This window comes from Rhodamnia argentea, chromosome 3, assembly GCF_020921035.1.
Source record: "Rhodamnia argentea isolate NSW1041297 chromosome 3, ASM2092103v1, whole genome shotgun sequence".
Lineage (NCBI taxonomy): Eukaryota > Viridiplantae > Streptophyta > Magnoliopsida > Myrtales > Myrtaceae > Rhodamnia > Rhodamnia argentea.
The window spans coordinates 15,472,608-15,497,747 of record NC_063152.1 but is presented as its reverse complement, the minus strand read 5'-3'; the positions used below and the strand labels follow the sequence as shown (position 1 = coordinate 15,497,747).

The following is a 25,140-nucleotide window of genomic DNA, read 5'->3' as shown; positions in this document are numbered from 1 at the left end:
CGGTCCGATCCGATCTTGTACCCCTAGAATTGGGAATTGGACCGGCCGACCACCGGTTCCATTTTTAAGGATCGAGAGCCAGACCACCACCCTTTGGAACTAGAACCCGACCACCAGTCCTGTCTGGTCAATCTGATTTGCTCACCCCTAGTGTACCGCACTCACTTTAGTACCACAAGTTTCCGTTGGATCACTTAAGTACCAACTCTTTTGAAATACAATCACTTAAGTGCAAACTCCGATCTACTTGATTGGAAATTCAATGTGACATTTTTGTCAATATTTGAAGCTAACATGGCTCATTGGAGGTCTAGTCGGCAATAAAAAAGGCTAAAAGTTGAAAAAAATAATAAAATACAAAAAAAAAACTTAATTAAATTTTAAAAAATAAAAAAGTTAAAAATTTCAAGAAAAAAAAGGACATATGTACTAGAGGTTCTAAAACTTGTTATGAGAGTGCAATTAAATTCTAAAATTTATAAAAAGTGTATTCAAGTCGTAAAACTTATCAAATTAATGCAATGAGCCCTTACTTCAATTTGGACTGACGGATAAATCAACAGTTTTTTTTTTAAATATTTTCTAGGTAATGCCGTGACTAAGACGCCGTGAGCAGTGAGCCTCGCCCATTAGAAAGTACTATTGTCATACATATTATATGTGGTCTGAGTGGTCCTGCAATAAATTATTACTTGGTAACGAAGAAACTACTCAGAGGTGGGGGGATAGGAATAGCCATTTCGTAGAAGCCAGCAAAGTTTTTCCCACTAGTGAGCCTATGACCAGATGACGAGAATCCACCACCCCAAAGCTGATTCTCCACTACTTTTGTCGGCCACAGAACAAGCTTGTGTCCGTCAGAGAATCCCAACAACGCGTTGGTGAAGATAAGTCCATGTGTCCACACCTATTGACTTATATTGGTCAATATTTGAGCGGCATGGTTTTTCCAAAGTTCTACAGAGAAGACCAGTCCAAAAGAGATAACTTCGTTGAGAGCAATTCAACATAACGACTTAGAATTGATTGTTCACAACTCGAGACTCACATGCTTGAATCTTGCTGTGCAAAGTTGGAATGGCGTTTATTTTAGCCTCATTTCATATCGGTAAAATCTCTCTCTTTTTTATTTTTTCAAATCTGATATGTAAGGAGACACTACATAAATATAAAGAGGTATTTAGGTCTTGTTGTCAAGCAATGTGGGACCATACTTCAATAGCGTTTGTGGGCTCCACTTGTCGTTCGGAGAAGCTAGAGACAGCGATGCTCAAAGAATGGACAAAAAAGAGACAGATTCTTCAAGTTTCAAATTCAAAATTTTACCTCGTACACAAGCTTGAACATTACGTTAATCACCCAATAGGTGACTTTTCGTGGCAAATTATCCAAGGAAAGAATACTTATTTGCGGTAGCTAGCCACGACGCTTTGCTGCAAAAATGTCCTCGTGGGTCGTGGCTATGTCCCGATACTTGGCTCTCCAAGCTGAAGATACATAAAGGGAGAGCACCAAAGTGTCCATTTTGCACCGAGATAAAGATACCTCAAATTTTGCGAATGCCCCAACGAGGCTGGAACTCTTCCGACAGAGGATTCTAGCTTCTTGAGTACCGACGCAATTCAAGATGGATCGTCCTTGCAGAATGAGATCTCTACAGACTTTTAAAAACTCCACCAAAAGCAAATTGATTTCTCATCAATGATTTGATTATTTTATTTAAAATCACCACTAGAGTTAGGAGCCGAATAAAATGCGAGAGACTGCTTACTTCTACGAACTAAAGATTCATAGATTCAGAGACTTGATTATGCAATAGAAATATAATTCTCGTTATGGTACCTTTTCTTTTATAAAAGGCTTTGCATGCAATTTATTTATTTATTTATTTTGGTTTTCTAAGAAGAAATGGAAATGTAATTAATAATCAATTTATAGATTCTTAAAAAATACAAATACATATCCAATTAAATAATGGAAAAATAAAGTAAAAGATGAGGAAAGAAATAACTGGGATCACATCCAGCCACATTATTTAATGCCTCATTATTAAGTTCCGGGTTGGGATCCCAGTGAGCACGAGAAAAGAAATAACAAGAATCGTATCTGGCCATATTATCTAATGCCTCGTTATTAAGTTCCGAGACAAGATCCCTATGAGCTATGCATTGAAATTAATGTGCACTTAAGTAAATACTAAGTACGAGTTTCCTAATTTAGGTGACAAAGATCAATACCACACTAGATGAAGCTGGATTAATTATGAATTATTAACTAATCTTGTGATGCAATAATCATCTAATATGCCATCTAGAAGTTTTATTGTGTATTTATGATTACTTTTGATCACCAATATGGTTTAATCTAACTAAGTTGCTCGTGAACAAAGCAAGAGCTAATTGAATGGTTCTGAACTAAGTAAAGCGATATGCATGACCGAAACAGTAGAAAGATCAATTCTTTCTGGGTCGATGAAGGCGAAGGTAAACGCAGCGTGAGAAACGGATCTTCCACACTTTCTAGTCTTGTCTGATTCTGATTTGCGGTTACTTTCCAACCATCACTCAAATCTGCCCGTTTGAATTCTCCAGCCACGAAAGCCGTCCCCATCGAAAGCCCTCCAATCGCCAAATGACCCGCTTGTTTCATTCCTGGCCAGCTCATCAATCTTTTCAAACGAGTGTTTGACCATGTTTGATTTTTGTATAATCCAAAAATCCTCCTCAAAAAATGGATTATCTTTTTCGTAACCGTCCGCTCTCTTGGCCGGCCTTGACTCATGTAATCCTCATCTTCAAATTTTTCCACAATTCTTGCAATCGAGATCCAACTTGGCCGACTCATATCTAACTCCACAGCAAAGAGTTAGGACTAATTCCACTATCTTGGAATCATATCCAATCCTACAATCTTGAGGACGGATCCAATGGCGCTATCGTGAAATTGAAGCCAACTCCCACGATTCTTGAGTTTTGAATTCTATTTCATCTCGCATGTTGAGCCATCCATCAGTCGATCCAAAATGAAGAAGTTCATAGCCGAGCCCCCTGTATAATTCAATGCGAACAAGCTTCGTTTAATTCAAATGCATTGAATGTATCCATTATTTGAATGCAGAAATGCAATAAAAGATTTGAATTTAGGACTAAGTTAAGCAAATATTTTTGTTAAAGGATCCAATCGCACCGCATTGGCGAGCTTGATTCTTAATTTTCACATGGAATAAATGGAAAACGCCTACATAAGTATTAAAAATTGTGCACGACGCTCAATTTAATGCCAAAAGTTTCCATCGAATCACTTAATTAAGTACTAATTTTTTTGAAACACAATCACTTAAGTGACAATTCCGATCTAATTGACCGAAAATCCAATATGACATTTTTTGCTAATATTTGAAGTCGACCTGGCCGCCAAAGGTCTAGTCAGCAATTAAAAAAAAAGCTAAAAGTTGAAAAAACATAATAAAAGATTAAAAAAATGCAAATTTAATTAGATTTTAAAAAAATAAAAAAGTTAAAAATTTCTTTAAAAAGGACATATATACTAGAGATCTCCAAAACTTATTATGTGAGTGCAATTGAGTCCTAAAATTTATAAAAAAATAAGTTCAAGATCTAAAACTTGTCCAATTGATGCAATCGAATCATTTATTTAATTTCGTTAATTTATACTAATGAAAAAAATCGGTTTTTTTAAACATTTTTTTTCGTCTATGTGGTAATGACGAGCTAAGACGACGTTAGCCGCGACCCCCGCTCATTAGAAAATATTACTGTCATACGTATTATATGTCGTCTCAGTGGTCATGTGTTAAATTATTACTTGGCAACGAAGAGACAACTCAGAGGTGGGGGATAGTGATAGCCATTTCGAGGAAGCCAGCACCACCCCAAAGTCGTTTCTCCACTGCTTTTGTCGGCCACAGACAAGATTGTGTCCATCAGAGAAGCTTCTGTCACGCTGACGGTCCGAATGACGGAACGCGGTCTTTGACCAACAATAAGTCCATGCGTTCAGACCTTCACACCATTTTCCTAAGTACTAAAACGAGTCATGCATCTCTGTCCTCTTATTATAAATCCAAAAGATCAGGTGGTGAACGAACAACCTGAAAACACTATCAAATCTTAAGCTAATAGTCGTTGCTGATTGTCCTACTCCACCATTGGCCAATGGCTTCTTCATCAAAACCCAAAAAGATTTACGACGTCTTCTTGAGTTTTAGAGGCACAGACGTACGTTACAACTTCGTCGGCCATCTCTACCAAGCTTTACAGCGGATTGGAATATACACTTTCCGGGATAGCGAGGAACTAAAAAAGGGGTACAATATATCGATGCTTATGAAGGCCATCGAAGAGTCGTGCATCGCAATTATTGTTTTCTCTGAGAATTACGCTTCGTCAGAATGGTGCTTGACAGAGATGGCAACGATTATGGAGTGCAAGGAGCAAGAGAACATCACCGTTCTACCAGTGTTTTATAAAGTGAATCCAAATGAAGTGAGAGGGGGCGGAAAGAGTTATAAGATTGCTATGGCTAAGCATGAGTCCAAGTTTGGGGAAGATTCAGATAAAGTGAAGAAGTGGAAAGAAGCTCTTCTTGATGCGGGTAGCTTGTCCGGTTGGCATTTGAATGATGGGTAAGTAGAGTGGAGTCTATACTTTATACAAGAAAGTAATCTTTACAATTAAGTATAAACATTATTTTTTAAAAAATAAATAGATCTACTCACACATGATTATAAGTATATGTATGGATGCTTCATCTTATGATTCCTGAAAATTCTTAAGTTGCTTAAGTTAGTAATTTCATGAAATAATTGGTGAATCTAAGTGTAGTTAAGAAAGATAAATAAAATTTGGCAAAAGACAAAAAAATTTGATAGATAAAAGAAGAACTAAACTTGGGAAGTAACTCAAACGAAAATTGTTAATCTAAAATTGGTTGGTAACTTAATCGAAGAAAAATTGATAAGTGACTAGAAGAAAGGTTGACAATTTTAAAAAAAATGAGTTAGTAAGTAAATCGAACAAGAGCTGGTAACTCGAACATTAGACTTCTGCCTTTAGCTTTTGATAAACCACGATTCATTTGGCAGAGGCCTGGAGCTCTTTCTTTTGTATCGTTGCTGCCCTCCTCAAAGTGTAATAAAAGTTGTAAACATATTTTCTATTGGCTACTTGAGGTCTTCACGTTTCCTTTTGGTCTATTAATTCTATGTTTTACCGAGTCCTAAACTTGTCACGAGTGACATTTTGAGTTAAAAAATTTTATGTGGCTATCAACAGACACGTGGCTTTTTCAATAATAAAATTTTGACACTAGCACTTTATCGGCTGAAAATTTTACGGCCTCATTTCATCAAAATAAAATGTTAAAACTTGATTCCCAAATGGACAAAATGTTAAGTAGTGTTCTTGCACTTACCCTATTTGTTTGGAAGGAATAAAAAAGTTCGCAATGTTTCATAGAGGATAACTAGTGTGTGCAGGCCATATAAAGCATCGGGCTTCGGGAAATTTAATAGTCTTGGAAGCCAAATCTTAACCACCGTTCAAAGTCCTAAATGGCTCTTTTTGACTAAATTTACAAGTAAATCACATGACAGCCAAACAGAAAAATAAGTGAATCTTCATGTCTAAAGCAAAGGAAAATGAATAACTTAAGTAGATAGACGCATGCTTTGATTGGTGTGGAGCCCTAGGATTCCAAATTTGACACGGTTGGAATACATTTTGTTTTGGCTATAATCATCTGAAAATGAGATGCATTGCTCTGTCATTGCCGGCTGGTGATTGCTCGTTAGTTACTTATCTTCGATTGCTAAAACGGTGCTACAACTTCTTTTTTCTGTTTTTGTTAGAGATGATGAGTCAAAGCTTATACAAGAAATTGTGAGGGAGATCTCAACTCACCTAGGCCGAACACTTTTACATGTTGCTGAGCATCCGGTTGGGATAGATTCGCAAGTGGTTAAGCTGAAATCGATGTTGAACCTCGATTCTAAAGATGATGTTCTCATGGTGGGATTATGGGGACAGGGAGGCATAGGAAAGACAACTTTAGGGAAAGCCATCTATAATAATATTTTCAGACAATTTGAAGGTTCGAGTTTTCTGGCGGATGTTCGAGAAAATTCAAATGATCGCAATGGTTTAGTTACTTTGCAAGAAAAGTTACTAAACGATATATTATTACCTAAAGAAAGATTAGCAGTGTCCAATGTTGCCGGAGGTATTAATCTAATACAACAGAGACTTGGTCATAAAAAAGTTCTTGTCATCCTTGATGATGTGGATCACTTAAATCGATTCGTGCTTTAGCGGGGAAAAACCAATTGGTTTGGTAATGGGAGTAGGATCCTTGTTACTACTAGAGATAGCCATTTGTTGACTCCCAGGATAGATAAAGATCACGTGTATGAAGTTAAAGCACTGGATATCATTGAAGCGCATGAGTTGCTTAGTAAGCATGCCTTTCCTCCACACCAAAAATTAAAAATTAGGGCAGATCTAGTGGATGGTGCTCTGGATCATGCTAAAGGCATTCCTTTAGCACTTGAGGTGTTGGGTTCCTTCTTATGTGGTAGGAGAGAAGATGAATGGGAAAGTGCGCTAGACAACCTTCATGGAACTCCTAAGAAAGACATCAATGATGTGCTCAAAATTAGTTATGATGGCCTAGAGGCAAATGAGAAAGAGATTTTTCTCCACATTGCACCTTCTTTAACGGGGTGGGAAATTGGGCACATTATGAAAGTTCTCGACAGTTGTGATCTTAAGGCAGTGATAGGATTACAAATTCTCACTGAGAGGTCCTTGATAAGAACTGAGTCCGGAAACATACAAGTGCATGACTTGATTCAAATGATGGGTAAAGATATCGTGAACCAAGAATCCAATGATCTCGAGAGACGTAGCAGACTATGGCTATATGAGGATGTTCTTGATGTTTTGTCATGCGATACGGTAAGACTTGCACATAAGCTCAAAACTCCGATTCTCATTTTTTTTACTCAAATTACTGAACATGCATAACCTAAACAGTCTTGTATATGAAGGGAAATTGTGATGTAAAAGCCATTGTGTTGGAGCCATCTGTGCGGATAAAGATATGTGCCGGTCCAGATGCTTTTACAAAAATGAGAAGGTTGAGATTGCTCATCTTGCACAATGTTTCTTTCCAAAGTCCTATATGTCTTCCTAACGAGGTAAGATGGATTGAATGGCCCGATGCTCCCTGGTATCCAGAATTTTCTTGTGGTCCAAAGAAATTAGTGCGACTTGAAATGCCCGGAGGCAGGATGACATTTATTCCAAAACCATTGGAGGTGAGCACTTACCTACGTAGACATTTTTATTATAAAGGAGTGGTGTTCCTATGATTTAGAAACTACTTCTCTGTTTTCTTTCAAAATGATCCAAAGTACTCGCAGAAAAATTGGCATTTGAAAAATTAAGCATAAACAACTTTATTAGAAAAAGATTTGACAGCACATAGAAATGTTGTAAATATATGTAGAAGAGAGACATTTCAAGGTTTGAAAATTTATTATGAAGGTCATTGCAGGAAGAGAAAATTCAAATCATGATATTGAAATAAAAGGAACAACTTAGTTCAGGTTTCTATCCACGAGGATAGTATATGTAAAATATGTGATGCGTATAATTGATGGAAGGAATAAAAGAAGTTTCAAATTCCTTAAAAGTGGGATGTCCATCTTTCTGTATATCGTAATATGGATAGAGCTTGCATATGCAAATGTACTAGTCTAAGCTGTGTAACTTCACTCTGATTGTGTCGGCTGTTTACATATAACCCTTTTAATTTTACAGAAAAATTGCCTAATAATATGATATAATGAGAAAAAAATATGACGAACAAATCTGTTGGTAATGTTTATTTTACACATAGTCTCTTAATGTAAAGGGAGAGCCAGATTTTGAACAGAATGTTATCATTCATTTTTGTTCATAATGTTTTTCAAAGTTGATTTCATTGTCTTTGCATGAGTTAAAAAAAAAATAAATAAAGTTCCTTAATTTTTGGGAAAAGTTCATTGCGATAGAATGCATTTTTTTTTTTTAACATTAACTGATTATACATAAAATGTTTACTCCGGTGCTCGCCACGTGACATTCACTTTGCTTTTGTGATTGGCATGTGGCTTAATTCACATGCCGCGCGACACTTGGCTTTTGTTATTACCACATAGCATGACACGTGGCTTATATTAAATCAATATTCATCAGCATTTTGTTTTGTCATCTCTAATTTTCAATCTCTCATCCAATAAATGAATAGATTTGTAATCACTGATAAAGTTTGTAAGTGTTGACTAATTTCACAATATAATTCTAATTCTCAAAATATCGGTTTATAGTAACTTTCAATGATAAGTTAGTTTCGCCGTTTGTGCAGGAATTCCGACAGTTAAAGTACATAAATTTTAGCTACTGCACCTCACTGGTTCGTATGCCCGACATCTCATGTACTCCAAATCTTGAGGAATTGTATCTCTCTAGCTGCATAAACTTGGTAGAGGCGCACGAGTCGATTGCAGATCATGACAATTTACGGCGGTTGAACCTAGCGTTTTGCTATGAACTTCGTAATTTACCAAAGGAGCTCAAGTCGAAAAAACTTCAACATCTCAGTCTTTTTGATTGCAGAAAGTTGGAAAGGTTCCCTGATATTCCACATAAACTTGAAGGCCTGACAAGACTTAGTTTACATGGCACTGCTATTAAAGAACTTCCCGAATCAATAGAAAATCTCGTCTCTTTGGATTCAATCAATCTAAATGATTGCCAAAGCTTGGTAAGTCTTCCATCTAGCATTTACAAGTTAGAAAATCTTAGTGTAATCGGACTTGAGGGTTGCACAAATTTAGTTGGGTTTCCAGAGCAAGAGGATTCAGCTGATCCATGCATGAAGACCAGACTTTCAAATTTACAACATTTATACCTCGAGGGAAGTCATCAATGCCAAATAGATGTTCTGCAGAATCTTTCCCGCTTTCCCCGTTCGATACGTTTACATCTGAATGGGAGAGCTATCGGTACCACTCCTGCATCCCTCAAAAAGCAGGCTATTTTGTCCCCACTGAATGCTGCAAGATCGAAACGCCGTCGATTACGAGAGATTCCCAAGCTTCCACCGACGCCACTTTCAGCATCACGATCGCTCCTCTTCCATCCGACGCCACCAAGCTCTACCTTCCAATTGAGGCGACGAACAGAAGAAGCTCGTCTTCCTGAAATAGAGTTACCAGCGAACCGATGGCGACGGAGGCGGGCAAGCGAACTTCCTGAAATAGAGTTACCAGCAAACCAACGGCGACGGAGGCAGGCAAGCAAACTTCCTGAAATAGAGTTACCACTGAAGTGGTGGCAATGGCAAGCGGAGGCGACAGACCACCACCGCCATCCGAATCCATGGGAACTGATAACGTACCCTTCGTTTGAACCATTCTCTCCCGAGGTTTTGGGCTTCCTTCAGCATGCTACAGATCAGGTAAAGCCTGGCACATCCGAATTGTATTAGTTCATGTGATACTTGAGCTAGATTTTGGATTCGATAACATTTGGCTCTGCAATTGCGCGGGAACTCGAAGAATGTGTTGTTGAATTTGTTCGAGCGGCGTTGAATTAGTGTTTCTTCATAAGTTTAGTCTGTGGATGCTCGGTAGGGAATTCATTGGTAATCAACGTTACACGCTGCAAAATCAGTGACAATCTCTAGAAGGTATAGCATTTCTTCAGAGAGAGAGAGAGAGAGAGATTTGGGGGTGCATTTGGTGTGTCTAGGATATGTGGTATGTAGCTATCAATCATAAAGATGTGCAGCTGGTGACCGATTTGACAGGACAATTGAATTTTGAGAAACTTCGATTCTTGGCATAGGACTCCGTCGCTGAGTTTTGTCGGGCGCTTGAAGAGGCAAAACTATAGAGGAATGAAGAAGATGCAGGGAGATCGCAAGCCACCACCAAGTGTTGCTCGACTGTCAGAGTCAATTTTACCATTTTTCACACTTTGGCAACTAGGGAGAAATGAAACCAATTCTACTTGGGGCATGACAGTAACATGAGCATTGGCTTGTGCCCGTAGGTAACTGTTCAGGTGGTTATTTTCTCTCGCCCTTTGGACTGTGGATAGGAAAAAGAAAAGAATCACGATACATGGATTCATTCTATGTATACTATACAGGACCTGCAACATCTTGATCATATAGCTATGAGACATGGATTCTTTCAATTAGTAAATGCCTATTGATACCGAAATATTTCTACTGCTGGTACTTGATGCTGATTTCCCCTTGAATTGCCTGAGTGCACGTATGAGAGAATTCTGACTCTTATATTTTGGTTCTCCTAAGTCCAAACAAGTAACAAGACCTATTTGCTTTTCTTATACAAGGCAAAGCTTGCGTGGGACAGCCATGAAGTTCCAGTTAAGGAAGGAACTTATTTTCAATAACCAGGTGCTTTTCAGATACGTTACTTTATTTTCTAATTGACATGATTAGTATTGTCAGTCCTAATTAGTAAATGATTTCACACTGTATTTTATCTTATTATACTTTGATTGAACAGCTGTGTGATTGTTGAGGAAGGGCACCTTATTGCGCCAGGAACAAACAGGACTAATGAGACAGAATGTATGTCTATCATTGCTTCTCCACCCTTTTCTTTGAATTTCAGGGAACAGCACTGTGGTGTTGTTCTGAATTGATATCCTCACATTAACCACTCGTAGTTAGTGTTGATCTTTTTTGTGTTTCTGCCTTAAGTATATCTTGTATGATAAAATAGTATATCTGAACAAATCTGTTAAAAAGTGCAACTTTCTATGCATTATTGGGCTGTAAATGGTTTTGTTCCCATTATTGTTTCATAAAATATTACTACTGCTAACAATAGCAAGAATCCTGCTTTACTATGTACAATGTTTCACGTTTCTCATGTGCCATTGTGCTCTGTCTGAATTTCGGACCGAGAACAGTCAAAGGAAAAGCTTTAATGAGGAGAGACAGAGAGAGTAGAGGAATGATAATTTGGTTTTTGGAAAGAAATAAAGCTGTTGCAAGCTGCTGGACCAGGATGTTCAGTTCTCATAGATTGTGCCGTGTTGTATGCTTGAATATGTTAACGAGAACCAGATTGCCTAAACAGATTATAATTTCATAGATTATTCTGCGTACGTATTTATTGCTTTACATTACATGAAAGCGAGTTGTTATGTTGGCTTCTCCTCTCTTGATTGAAAATTTGTAGCAAGATATGTAAATTCTGAAGTCGTGGAAGCGAGTTAAGAGACTTTGCAAAATCTCAAGTGCAGGGAGGATAACTGCAATTTGACAGAAAATTTGAAGGAATATAATGCTTGAGTACTAGAAATTAGATCGAATACCTAATAGTGAGGAGCAAAGAGAATTGTCATGCTTCACACATAAGATCCTCTCGTAGATTCTCAGTGTTGTGGGCATTTGAAGAAAGACGTGAAATTTCCGGATAAGGTGTATCGATGATTCTGTCTTAAAGACGGCGATTCTTCCAATACAACTCATGATCTAATGCAGTTGGCTTTCACGACAATCATGTCCTAGGTTACAACTTATGCACTCTAATCTCCGTGACTTAGTCTGCATACGGTGCAAAGGATGAACACGATCAAGCCTTAAAAGTATAATCAACATGGAGCAGATACGAAAGAGGTGATTTGAAGAGGTAGAAGACGAGTTATATTGTGTTGTCATTATTTTCTTTTGTTAACTATTTTTATTAGCACTACAAATGCTCTCAACAATAAGAGGAAGAAGGAAACGGCACTAAGAGACGATCCCATCCAAAGATAAACTATTGGACTTAAATATTAAGCAAGAATAAAAAAAAAAGATAAATGTGAAGGAGAAAACACATTTCATGATCCTTACCAAAAAAAAAAAAAAAAACACATTTCATGAACGGCATTTCCTAAATTTATGTTGAAACTACACTAAGAGCAGCTTTCTCTCTGACAAAGCTCCAAAATTTCATATGCTTTCTTTATTTTTCTCCTTGCGGTTTCCTAGGCAACAAGACAAGCAGAGATGGAAGCTCTTGCTGTTCTTCTTGAACAGTGGCGACGGACTGGATTTTCGTCTGCAAAAGTTGCAGAGAAGTTTTCAGAGTGTTCCCTTTCTGTTGGTCATACTGAAATAGCACTAAACTTTCATAAAATATGTTTATTCATATTTGGAGGGCTGTGGCTCAATACTATCGTTGCATTCAAGTAGCTCTGAGGCATGCAACAGGTCAGTTTCTGAACTTGCTTTTGTTGCTGATTTCGTATCTACTTAGCCCCATTTCGAAATTGTGGCAAATGTCAGTTGACAAAAAAAGCTTACTGGAGGTTTATGACTCCCTATGTTGATCAATGATGGATGTGGTTTCCTAGTAATTCTGTTTGTTGTGGCATTTTCAATATTGCAACGCATATCCATGAAATTAAATGGAGGTTTATGGAACTAATTTTCCACCTTTTCCAAGTCTAAATTGAAGAAACTCGAGTTTCCATAAGTCTCAACAAGTCAAAGTTTATATCATTTCTTTCTTTCCTGCTTTCTTTCCCTTTATTTTTAAATTCAACGTGATTTGTTGGACATTTGCTTATTTTCTATTGGCCCTAGAAAGTTCACAGTTTTGGCAAGTACTACTAGTTAAGGTAACCTTAGTTTGTTCTTTCCTTTCCCCCCCCTTTTCTTCATCTCTTCTTCCTTGCCTTTTTTCACTCCAGCGAGATTCTTTGATGTCTTTAATGTTTTTAAAACAGTAAATATAGCATCATATATCGCATCTTCATGGAAATATGTTATATGAACTATGAGGAGATTATGCTTTCTGTTATGCCATGGGCAATGTACTCTATAGAAAATCTCTTTTCTTGTTTATTAGTTGCAATTGTCCCTTCTTGCATACATGAGGGAATGTGCTTGCTAAATTGTGGTGTTGGGCATGTGTTTCCAGTATGATTTTTCATCTGTCTAACGCTGCGATGATCCAACATTTCATGTTTCCTAAAGCTTGTTTAGAGCTCATCAATTTTTTACTCAGACTGTGTCGACATAAAATTTAAAAACTTAGTGAAATAGTATCTGTTTCATTGTAATTGGAGTGCATAGAGTAGCTAATCTAGATTACAGAAAATGTCTTCTCTGTCAAATTATTAGTTTTAAAGGAAGAAGCTCAAGTATGCTGCTCTTAATAATCTGCTTATAAGTCAAAAGTATTGGGGGAAATATGAACTAGCTCATTGCCTCTCTGAATACGACATCAAGCAAGAGGACACATTTTGCATATAAAGGACCACCTTGCTCAATTTCCACCTTGTGAAGCCTAAAAACTAGCCCTAATGATTGGATATTGTCATGATAGAGAGAATGAGACTGTTGTTATAATGGTGAGCATGTTTTTTTTTTTTTTTTTACTTCTCAAATGGTGAGCATGGTTTATATGCAATGTTTGGAAGATGTAGCTGATTGAAACCCATCCTAGCCAGTATTAGTATACAAGTCATCCATAAATCTTCTCTCAATCAGATCACCGGTGCCAATCACTCTATGAGAGAACTTTCCCATCCATATTAAAGCCTCAAAGTATGCCCTGTTTGCAGCATGTTGTTTGTTCTCCAAGGATACTAGGTTTAAGTCATGGCGCATGGCTTAGTTAATGTCAATTGATTTAAATGGTACACTTCAGAAATAATTTGCTTGCCTGAAAATCTGTTTTCTGTAGTACAGACATTTCTTAAAGTCGAAATTCTTAGGACCTAAATGCAAAATTCCTAAATTAAGCATATGCCTTTATCGGTGAACTTGTTTTTGCTTAGATGGTACCTTCTTTTGCAAAGTGCTTTGTTAGTGAGTCTGGTAAATCATCTCTTGCATGATATTTGGACATGTTTTGCAAAAAGAATCTTTTTTGGGTTTCAAGCTGACGAGCTAGGTGAAAATGCAGAATAATCAGAAATATTGCGTGTCTTCCACAGAAATTTCATCTTTGTTCCCCCTTTCATGTGTTTCCGTGATTTAGTAATGTTTCCAAACTTTTTTCTTGCTTCTCTTGCGGTAATAGATCAAAAGCACCCTTAGTGTAGTTGATTCAGTGGAGCGGTGCTCAGCCATATAATGGTAGCTACGAATGGGTGTAGAATTTGCTCAGTAACAAAAGGTATGAGTAGGAGATGCCCAATCGTTTCTTTTGGCCATAGATGCCTTGTCTATCAAATGTAGCTTTTTCCACTAGACTGGGTATTCTTAGCCAGATTGCCATTTGGGAAATGAGACGTGTCCTTGTTTGAGGAACAGACGAAGTGCATTATCTTAATAGCTAATCCATTGGTTAGACTCGTTGAGAGAAGTATCTTCTTGATCCTTATCGTGAATTACTAACATATATGGTTCTTGGTCAAGCAATTCTCCAATTTGAGCTCTTCAGTTGCATATATTTCAATAGAGCGATCAGACCTTAACCTTTCATGATTCTAAGATAATTAGTATGCTTTGGCAACTCATTAGATACATAAAAGATGGCCTTGATATAGTTTGTCTATGCAATTATAAAATGAAGTTGATTTCCTTGTCTGCTTGATAGAACCCTGTAACTTGAATATCATTATTTTCCCCTCCGTTTCCGTTCATTTTCTGTTTATGACATTGTGTAGTCCATGCTTTGTTTAAATATTATAGATAAATACTGAACGCTAATATTTGTATTTCATCTCCAAAGCCTTACGGGTCACGGGTTATTCAGGCTTCTCATTAGATCTGCGGGCATTGGTTCTTCCTGTTCAATCCTGTCATGGCTTTGTTCAACTAGGTAAGACCTTATGATTATGATTCTTACTTTTGTGAACATCGTGAACATCATGAATGGCATTATGATGCAACTCTTTTGCATATTGAATGATTCAGTTACTTGTGGATATACAAGTGGCCTGTTAAAAGGGAATAGCACGGATTATGGCGGTGTGGCGATGTTTGTTGCTGTGGCAGTAGGATATGATGGTCATGCTAGATGCGAAGGAGTATAGCTATAGCTATAGATTTCCTTGTATGATAGTAGTCAATGGCAACGAGGACACAATAAAGGTCTTCAAGATGAAGTTTGACAGCATCCTTGCTCTTCATCCCTGATTCTTGGTTTATTCTGATTATATTGTTCCTTTTTCTTATTCCTGCCAGTTAATCGGTGACTACTGAAGAAATGCTAATCGGTGCAAATCACTGGAAATTTTGTTTTTGACCCCTTTGAGATTTTGAAGAAATATGCATTCACAGACAGCTTTATAAACCTGAGAGAAATTATTTCTATAGAGAGATCTATGCAAAGATGGAATGAAAACAGAAGCTCCTGCACATTGAAATCTTAATAATCTTTCCTGCATCGGTACTTCCTCAACATTTTATTGAAAAATTAAAGATGAGAAAAAAGGAAAACCACCCCCTAGACACATGATTGATTAAGCCAGTACGCTATGCTTTGATGCTAATGCTGGTGTGGGGACGACGGTCTAGTACTTCGCATACTCCTCCCACAGTTCGTCCGATGGCTGACCAAGTAGGATCACGAAGAACGCATCGGAGTACGAATTTTGCATCATCGCATTGAGGTCCGACATGAGCCCACGCCTCTTTCCACTGCAAAACTCCAGGAAATATGCTGTCACTGCGTACCCCTCGTCCCATCTCGAATCAAGCCCTCTTGGCTCTTTGATGGTCATCCAGCTATCAACCGGGTATAGTTGGCGATGCCTGTGATAAGGCCTATGGGGGCAGTATCACTGCCTGTCCATTGCCATACATGAAATTGGCCTTCACGTCTCCAACGTAGGTTTAGAGGTAGTCCGCGTCTGCTGGGAAATGGTTACCATCGTTGGTTGCAATGGTGGGGGGATATCCTTTTGCAACAAAGCTCTCGATGATCGCCAGCACCGTGGAGTAGCCTCTTCCTCCACCATGGGTCTGATTGAAGGTCTCCAAGACCAAGTCAGAAGCGTCTGAGAAAGCATCGAGAGCGTATCCAGATCCGATCTTGTCCCCAAATCTGGTGTCAAGGGTGTTGGAGGTCTGTCGAAGACTTCACAAGAAGAGAAGAAAGGGTGCATGGGTACGACGAGAGGGTCCGGTTGAAGGCTGGATGGCCATCAAAGTATTGGCTGCTGAGAGGTCCGGTTCCAGTTGGGACAGTGGGTATGCCGTGACAGCGCATTTCCTGGCGTTTTGCAATGGGAAGAGGCGTCGGATGGTGGCGGATTCTAGTGGAATGATGGAGAATCCAAACTCCAATTGCGTTCTTAGTGATCCTACTTGGCCAGTGTGTGGATGAATTGTGGGAGGAGTATACTATGTCCGATAAGCATTCAAGCTCGTGAGATGATCCAAATAGAGTGATTGTCAATAGAAAAGGCATGGAGGTATTTTTTATTCTTTAAACTTTTTATGATGGATGGGTATTCTGGAGCAATGAAACAAGAGAGTGAATCCATTTTCCTGATGGACAAAAAACGGCCATCATACTCGAGCTAGTCAATTTATATATAGGAAATTACTTCCTCAAGAGATTACGTGGAGTACGAATTGAATAGAAGACCTCGTGTTCGAACTCAAGTTTAGAGCCAATTCAGTTCCTGATCAAGGAGTATCTCTTGGAAAATGGAGCCATTTTCACCCGCGAAATATCTAATTGTAGGTTGCATTAGCATTAAACGAGTTTCTCAAAATAAGATAAGTATGCGGCTTTGGTTATAAAGGCTGTGATATTCTCGAAACAGAAATGCATTCTATTTGCAGTATCTCTTATCCTCACTTGATTAGGTTGAATTTAGTGACGTAGTACATAAATTGTAGTACCAAAACGGCAGCGTGGGAAATCAAGGGGTTTGTGGTGTATCATGTTGCAGAATTAATAATGGGTTTTAAAAAAAAGCGAATTTTGGGTTCCCTTACTAAACTAATGAAGACCAAAAAAAAAAAAAAAAAAGGAGAAGAACAAACCAGAAGAAAAAAAGTGATAACTGGGGACGACAATCGAAAGACGAAAACGTTGATGGACCGGCCCAAATGATCAGAATTGACAATCTGACTTCAGATAAGAAAATGTGACAGAATTTCTTGTACTTCGGTTTTGATGGTCGATATTTCCCATTTAGGATAGGCTTTAGTCCCAAATAGCAAGCTTCCCCGGGCTCATGTCTCAAGGCTTAAAAACGAGGCTTCGTATATTCTTTTCCCGACTTTGGCTCCGTTTGTTTCACAGAAAATATTTTTCTAGAAAATATTTTCCCCAATATTCGATATTTGAGAGGTAGAAAATGAGTGGTCAACAAAAAATATTTTCTAATCAACAGAAAAAACCTTCTAAAACTAAGGAAAATGATTTCCACGTCTTGATAAATGGAAATCATTTTCCCCCTCCATCTTAGCCCTGTGGCCACGTAAGTTTCTGACATTGAAGAGAAACTCTCTCCTCATCCCTATCCTCTCTCTTCAGTCCACGTTCTCTCTCTTCATCCCTATTCTCTCTCATTCTCTCTCCTCCATCCATGTTCTCTCTCTCGTTCTCTTTCCTCCTCCTCCCCCCCCGGCTCCCAAAACGAAGCGATTACAAGGACGAACAATAGTTCTTGGTTGGAGAAGAGCGTTCTGCACCTCCATCCCTTAAGATGACGACGATGCCAAGACCTTCTCCCGCAAGCTCCCGAGGATCAACCATGGCGACAGCACCGGCAATAGCCCCAGAATCTCCTCCAAATTCGGGTTCTTCTCCAATCCCTCCCCCCCACGCTCCCCGTCTCGGCCCCAGCCAAGCCCCCTCCTGTCTTGTCGGACCTCTGCGGCCTCGCCCGCCTCGTTCGAGCCCGGCGGCCCGAGGCACCGGTGCAAGACTGCTCCGAAGAGGAGTGGCAGCGGCGAGCACCCGAACAACGGCCCCGACACTTTTCAATTTCTCAAATCCATTGCTGTTGTTGCAGACGAGATGCGAAATTTGCTTGCAGAGCATGGAAATAGGGCAGGGGACCGCCATTTTCATGGCGGAGTGCGCTCACACCTTCCACTTCCCTTAAAAAAACAATCAAAAAAATTTAGCAAAAAAATCGAAAAAATGAAAAAAAGTAAAAAAATAATAAAAAAATAAAAAAATTATGTGTCATAGAAATTGATTTTCCATACCAAACGACGGGAAACATTTTTCAATTCGTTTTCAACTTTCGGCCAAACACCAGAAAATATTGTTATTTTCTTAGAAAAAGACTTCCTAGAAAACATTTTCCAGAAGCACCTCATTTTCTGTGAAACAAACGGAGCCGTTGTATTGGTTTTTTTTTTTTTAACAATACCCAACGAGTTGTAGATATTCTTTTAACGCACTTAGAATAACTTATCCTTTCATTACATTGGCTTTTTACTTATCCCACCTTAATTTCTTTTTAGACTAAGATAGGTTTAGATTGGAAATGCATGAAATATGCGTTAGTGGTACAGTTATCTATTGAATAGATTATTGGGCGAACTTAGTGGGGGAAAAGTACTAAAAAAGTCATAAACCTATTATATTGGTATCAATACAGTCCTAAACTTTTCAATTGGACCAATTTAGCCCTAACATTTTTGTACTAGTCCTAAAATAATAATATTAAAAAATATGAATGTCAGCGCCGACCGTCCTACGGCATCGCTAATGTCCATGTCAATGATTTATGGCCAAAATTGGCCGGATAGACTAAATTAGTACCAATGCAAAAAGGTATAAGAGTAAATTGGTCCAATTGAAAGGTTTAAGACTAGATTAGCATCAATATGCAATAGGTTTAGGACTTTTTTGTTATTTTTCCCGAACTTAGTACGTAAACAAAATTGACTTTCGACGGTTCAAAAAAGTTGGCTCAATATGAATGGCTTCAACTTCTACGATTCATGTTTGGTTTACTACATGCATTTTCATTTGATAATATCTTAATTATTTGATCCTAAAATAATTGCCACGACATTGGACTAGGGAGTGGCACATGGCTCTCTCAATGAGAGCTTAAAATTGTCCAAACTACCCGGCCATTTTTTTTAATGGAAAAGATAATTCATCCATTAAGTGCCATGATTAAAACAAAGATGTCCCATACCAGATTGAAGCGACAGAGTAATTGCAGAAGGGAAATGCATGCGCAAAAAGAGAGATTCTTAGGTGCTGCAAAAATTTTCATAAAAACATTTTGCTTTAGAGGAAAGTGAAAAGTTAATAGCACTTAGTATAGAATGATTACTTGGGTGGTCGATCACGTGATAGCTTTGAAAGCATCTAACATTTACTCACGAAAACAAATAATTGTCGGCTCGTTTATTTCTAATAATAAAAAACATATCGATTTTTTTCAATAGTCAAATAGGACGGAGTTACACGCAAGAATTGATTGAATCGATTTGATAAAATTTCTTAATTGATTGAACTATTTGAAAGTTGTAGGACTCGATTGCATTTTCTTGACAAGTTTTAAGACTTTTGGTGCACTAATTCCTTTTAGAAGTTATCAATCTCACTTAGAGTGATTATCAACCTTTCCCTAGATTAGCTAGTTGAGCATTCCAACTCTTATTTGAGTTAGTTTCCAACATTTATTTGTTTTGTTAGTTACCTACTTGCCGTATCTCCGGTAAAAAAACAATGCTTTTATAGTTTACCGACTTTAATTTATATTTTTTACCAACGGTAGAATTACCAACTACTGCGTTCATGATTCAAACTGTTTTTGTTAGTGACCTATATCTCTAGAATATAAGTTAAGTGGCACTTTTAATGAGAACTTAAAATAAACCAAACGCTAAGCCATATTGAAACGACAGTATAATTGAATTAGGTAAATGGATGCTCTCTAAACACCGCATGACGATCCTTTCAAGTTTCAACCAATCATTTTCTTAAAAATCAGAGGAAAGTCAAAAGTGCAGAGCACGACATAAAGAGACTGATCAGACAACAAGTTTTTCAAGCCTCTGATATAATTAGTGCTCTTTGGAAACTCATCACATCCAAAAAAACATGGCCTTAAAATAATGGGTCTTCGCAATGATAAAATCAACTTGGTTCATGTTGTTCTCTGTTTTATAGAACTCTGGTACATGACTTCGCCTTAATAGGTAGGTTTTCAATAGGGCTGGCCGGCCCACACCAGGGGCCCGACGAGGGTTGCTAGCCAATCCAAAGTTTCAGGAAAAAATAAAAAAAGGAAAAAGGAAAAAGGAAAAAGGAAAAAGGAAAAAATAATTATAAAATATTTTATAAAATAATTAAAAAATATTAAAAATATTCATGTTAGCGCCGGCCGTCCTACGTGGGATAGCCAGCGTCCACGTCAGTAATTTCCGACCAAAATTGGCCGAGATGACTAAATTGGCATCAATGAAAAAAGGTTTATGATTAAATTAATCCAATTAAAAAGTTTAGAATTGAATTGATACCTATGCAACAAGTTTATATCTTTTTTGGTATTTTTCCCTTCATTTCAAGGATCTGCATATGTATGTGATTTTTTATGAGAGCCTAAATTGAACCAAAGAAAAGCATTCGCAAACAGAGAGATTCAAAGGTTCTCCCCAAACACCGCATGACGGTCCTTTCTCCCAATCTTTTTCCTAAGAATTTGAGGAAATGAAAAGTTCAAAGCACGTAAAATTAGAGGAAGCCAGCAAAGTTGTTTTTATCAGCAAGTCCCTGAACTAGATCACGAGAATCCATCACCCTAAAGCCCCACCATTTATCAAAGTACTAAAAAAAATCATGCATCTCTATCCTCGTAGTATAAGAATGAATCAACAAGAAGATCAAGTGGTGAACAAACTACCTAAAAAACACTATATCAATTCTTAATGTGATAGTTGTTGTAGATTGTCGAACTCCATCATCCAATGGCTTCTTCATCAAAACTTAAAAGGATTTACAGCGTCCTTCTTGAATTTTGGAGATATGGACCTGTGCATGAACTTTCTCAGTCATCTTTACAAAGCTTTATATTAGAATGGAATATACCCTTTGTTGATAGCGAGGAATTGAGGAAGGCAGACCAAATATCCCTAGCACTTATGAAGGCTATCGAGCAATCGTGCATTGCAATCCTCGTTTTCTCGAAGGGTTACGCTTTGTTTTGATTAACATTTCACTATCAGGATCAAAGCACCAATATATGTAAGATTTTTTTATTCTTATAACTTGTCTATATCAACAAAACTAGTCAAGTCATGATTGCTGCCATGAGTCATATTTTCTATTAAGAGAGCTTTGAATTAAAAAAATAAGTAAAAAAGATTTGTGTGACGATTTTCAATATGAAATATATCTTTTAGTATATGATCAAGTAGTTCAAAGTTCAAACGATGGTATAATACGGGTCAAATACTGCCCGTGTAATTCATGAATATTCACCTATCCTATATTTCTGGTTGGCTAACATTGCTTCATTTTTTATACACAAAAGTTTGTCGGTCCAGTGGCTTGTGGACGACCACGTTAAACGAGGTGGTGGAGTAAATCCAAGCCAAATCACATGTGCGTACGAATATAAAAAGATTCTTCACAACAAAGACTAAAAGAGCACTAGACAAGTGGCTCTTGACTAAAGAAAGATTCTTTTCGACCCAAAAAAAAAAAAACATTAAAGAAATATTCTTGGTATCAAAACCGAATATCTTTGCACATGGTGTCACCACAGATTTCATAGCACCTTTTTATAACGACAAAGAAATCAATCAATCAATTAATTAGCTAGGGTCCAGTCCACGAATATAAGTCCGTGTGTTCATACCTATTAAATATCTTGGTCCATACTTAAGCACCGTGTTTTTCAAATGACGCACTACGGTCAAAAAGAAAAACTAGTGAATGTTGATGTATTAATCAAAACAACATGAATCGTTACGTAGATGCCTACATGTTTTGGTCGGTGTGGAGCTCTCGGAGTACTAATTCTACTCTGTGGGAATACTACCACTTCTTCTTCTTCTCTCTTTTTTTTTTTAGCTATAGTTATCTGGAAATGCGATTCAGTGCTTTGTCATTGTTGGTGTGATTGCTCGTTATTTGCTTATTCCAATTGCTAAAATTATTACAATTTTTTTCTGTTTTTGTTAGAGATGAGTCCGTGCTTATACAAGCAATTGTGAAGAAGATCTCAACTCTCCTAACCTGAACAACTTTACATGTTGCTGAGCATCCGGTTGGGATAAATTCCCAAGTGGATGAGTTGAAATCAATGTTAAACCTTGAGTTTAAAGATGATGTTCTCATGGTGGGATTATGGGGACAGGGAGGCATTGGAAAGACAACTTTATAAAAAGTCATTTATAATGATATTTTTGGAGAATTTGAGGGTTCAAGTTTTCTAGCAAATGTTCGAGAAACTTCAAAAGATTGCAAGGGTTTAGTTACTTTGCAAGAACAGTTACTAAAGGATACATTATTATTGCAAGAAAGATTAGGTTGTCCAATGTCGCGGAAGGTAATAATCTAATACCACGGAGACTCCATCACAAACGAGTTTCTATCATCCTTGATGATGTGGATGACCTGGACCAGTTACATGCTTTAGCAGGAAAAGCCAAATGGTTTGGTAATGGGAGTAGGATCCTCATTAATACAAAAGATAGCCATTTGCTCATTCCCAAGCTAGGTTGGGATCATGTGTGTGTATGAAGTTCAAGCGCTGGATGACGGTGAAGCTTGTGAGCTGCTTAGTAAGTATGCTTTTCCAACACACCAAATCAGGATAGATCTAGTGGATGGTGTTCTAAATCATGCTAAAGGCCTTCCTTTAGCACTTGAGGCGCACAATTCCTTCTTACGCAATAGGAGAGAACGAGAATGGGAAGGCACACTAGAAAGGCTTTCTAGGTTTCCTGACAAAAACATTAATGATGTGCTCAAAATAAGTTATGACGGACTCGATAAAGATCATAAAGAGATTTTTCTCCACATTGCCTGCTTTTTTAAAGGGTGGAAAATTGAGCACATTAATAAAGTTATTGAAAGTTGCGATTTTTAGGCAACATTAGGATTACATGCTCTTTTTTAGGGGTCCTTGATAAGAGTTAAGTCTGGAATACTACAAATGCACAACTTGATTCAATCAATGGGTACGGATATTGTGAAGCAAGAATGTCATGATCTCGGGAGACGCAGTAGATTATGGCTGTATGATGATGTTTGCAATGTTCTTTCATATGACGTAGTAAGAGTTGCGAATACAATCAAAAGTTTGCTAATAACCCTGAATAGTGACTACAAATGCACAACTTGATTCCATCAATGGGTATGGATATTGTGTGCAATGTGTAATTCTAAAAAATTCAGTTTATAGTAACTCCGAATGAAAAGTTAATTAATAGGCTAAGAAATTTAGTCATAACCCTGAATAGTACATTCCAGGTTGCCTAATCTAACGATTCTCTCTACTTCCTTCCCCATGAAGAGTGTTGAGACCTAAGGATGAAACTCCTTAGAAGTGGCAATAACATCATACAAACACTCCCTTTTGACCTTTCAGAATGTTTATCAAGAGTTGATTTCGTTGTTTTTGTAGGACTTCCAGCAATTGAAGTACCTTAATTTCAGTGAATGTGAGTCAATGGTTCGTATGCCCGACCTCTCATGTTCTTCAAATTTCGAGGAATTGGATCTCAAGCATTGTAAAAACTTGGGAAAAGCAGGCGAGTCGATTGCAAATCATGCCAAGTTCCAGGTTTTGGATTTAGACAGGTGCTATGGACTTATAGACTTTCCAGAAGTGCTCAAGTCAAAAAATCTCCAAGCTCTCCGTCTTGCTTGTTGCAACATTTTAAGGTTCCCTTGTATTCCAAATAAACTTGCTAGTCTGAAAGAGCTAAATTTACGACAGAATCCTATTACACAACTTCCTAAAACAATAGAAAATCTTATCTCTTTGGAGACACTAGATTTAAGCTATTGCAAAGACCTTTCATATCTCCCGTCTAGCATTTAAACGTTTGAAATTCCAGCGGGTTAGAAACGTTTTCAAAGTATGACGATTCAGCTGGTCCGCGCATGGAGACCGAACTTCCAACTTTACGCGTATTAAACCTTGAGAGGTCTTCTCTGCACGAAGTAGAGTTTCTTGAAAACCTTTCCCGTTGTCCCCTTTTAGAAGAACTAGATCTGTCTAGTACCGATATTACTAGCTTTCCTTCATCCATCCATAAGCGTTATCATTTATCCGTATTGAGAGTTTCAGGCTGCGAGCAATTACAAGAGCTTCCCAAGCTTCCAACATCTTTGAAGTGGCTCCGGGCAAAAAATTGCTTCTCTGTGGGAAATACTAGACGTTTAATTTCATTTCATCATTTTGTCAGTGGGTTGACCTCGTATTTCATCACGTACGAAGGTTAGATTCTCTCTCTCTCAAGTACATCGATGTGGAGTATATATTTGAATCCGGTGTGTAATGGAGCTGGAAAACTTAAGAAAATGGAAGATCGGAGGCTTAAGAAAAGCAAACAAATACTAAGGGATTCTGCACGCAGATGCATGTAGTAGGAAGTGGAATTCTCTAGGATTACTTTCTAAACTCAAATTGAATTCTTTCTTTTGTCTGGGTACGAATAAAAACTTGGTTACTTTCTAATGGTCTATCTTCTTCATGACACAAGCGTCCTCATTGCTCTTTTCGTTTCTCCGGAAGTAAGATGCCAGAGTGGATCTTGACTGTTGATAGCAAGGTGCCACTCCTCCCTATTGATAGCCAGGTGCCAGACAGGATGCTGATTGGAGACTATGGCCCTGTTGAAAGGCGTTCCATATCGTTCACGGTTTCAGAAGGCTTGTATAAGAAGTTTCTTGGATTGGCTCTTTGTGTTGTTGTCCTTAGACATTATTTGGAAGAGGAAGCCTTTTTGAGCATTGAACGACATGTTAATGGCAAACAGCGGGGTTTCAAGCAAGAACGATTCCATTTATTGACTAGGTGTCATATCTATATCCAGTATTTCACTCTGGATAATCTATGGGGAGAAGTAGATTTTGGCCAAATTGCTGGGAGGTATGCACAACTTAGCCTTACGGTGGGAGGATATGTGTTAGCATGGGGATTATGA

General features: G+C 37.9%; 1 protein-coding gene across 1 annotated transcript in view; it reads left to right on the top strand.

Annotated features, from left to right (window-relative positions):
- Positions 1-25,140, top strand: part of LOC115732668 (disease resistance protein RUN1-like) — a 525,447-nt gene extending 500,307 nt beyond the window's left edge. Inside the window, exons 3-5 of the mRNA XM_048275581.1 lie at positions 7,067-7,336; positions 23,613-23,771; positions 24,697-25,140. Of these exons, the coding sequence (XP_048131538.1) occupies positions 7,067-7,336; positions 23,613-23,771; positions 24,697-25,140 (873 nt within the window). The remainder of the gene's footprint in view (positions 1-7,066; positions 7,337-23,612; positions 23,772-24,696) is intronic.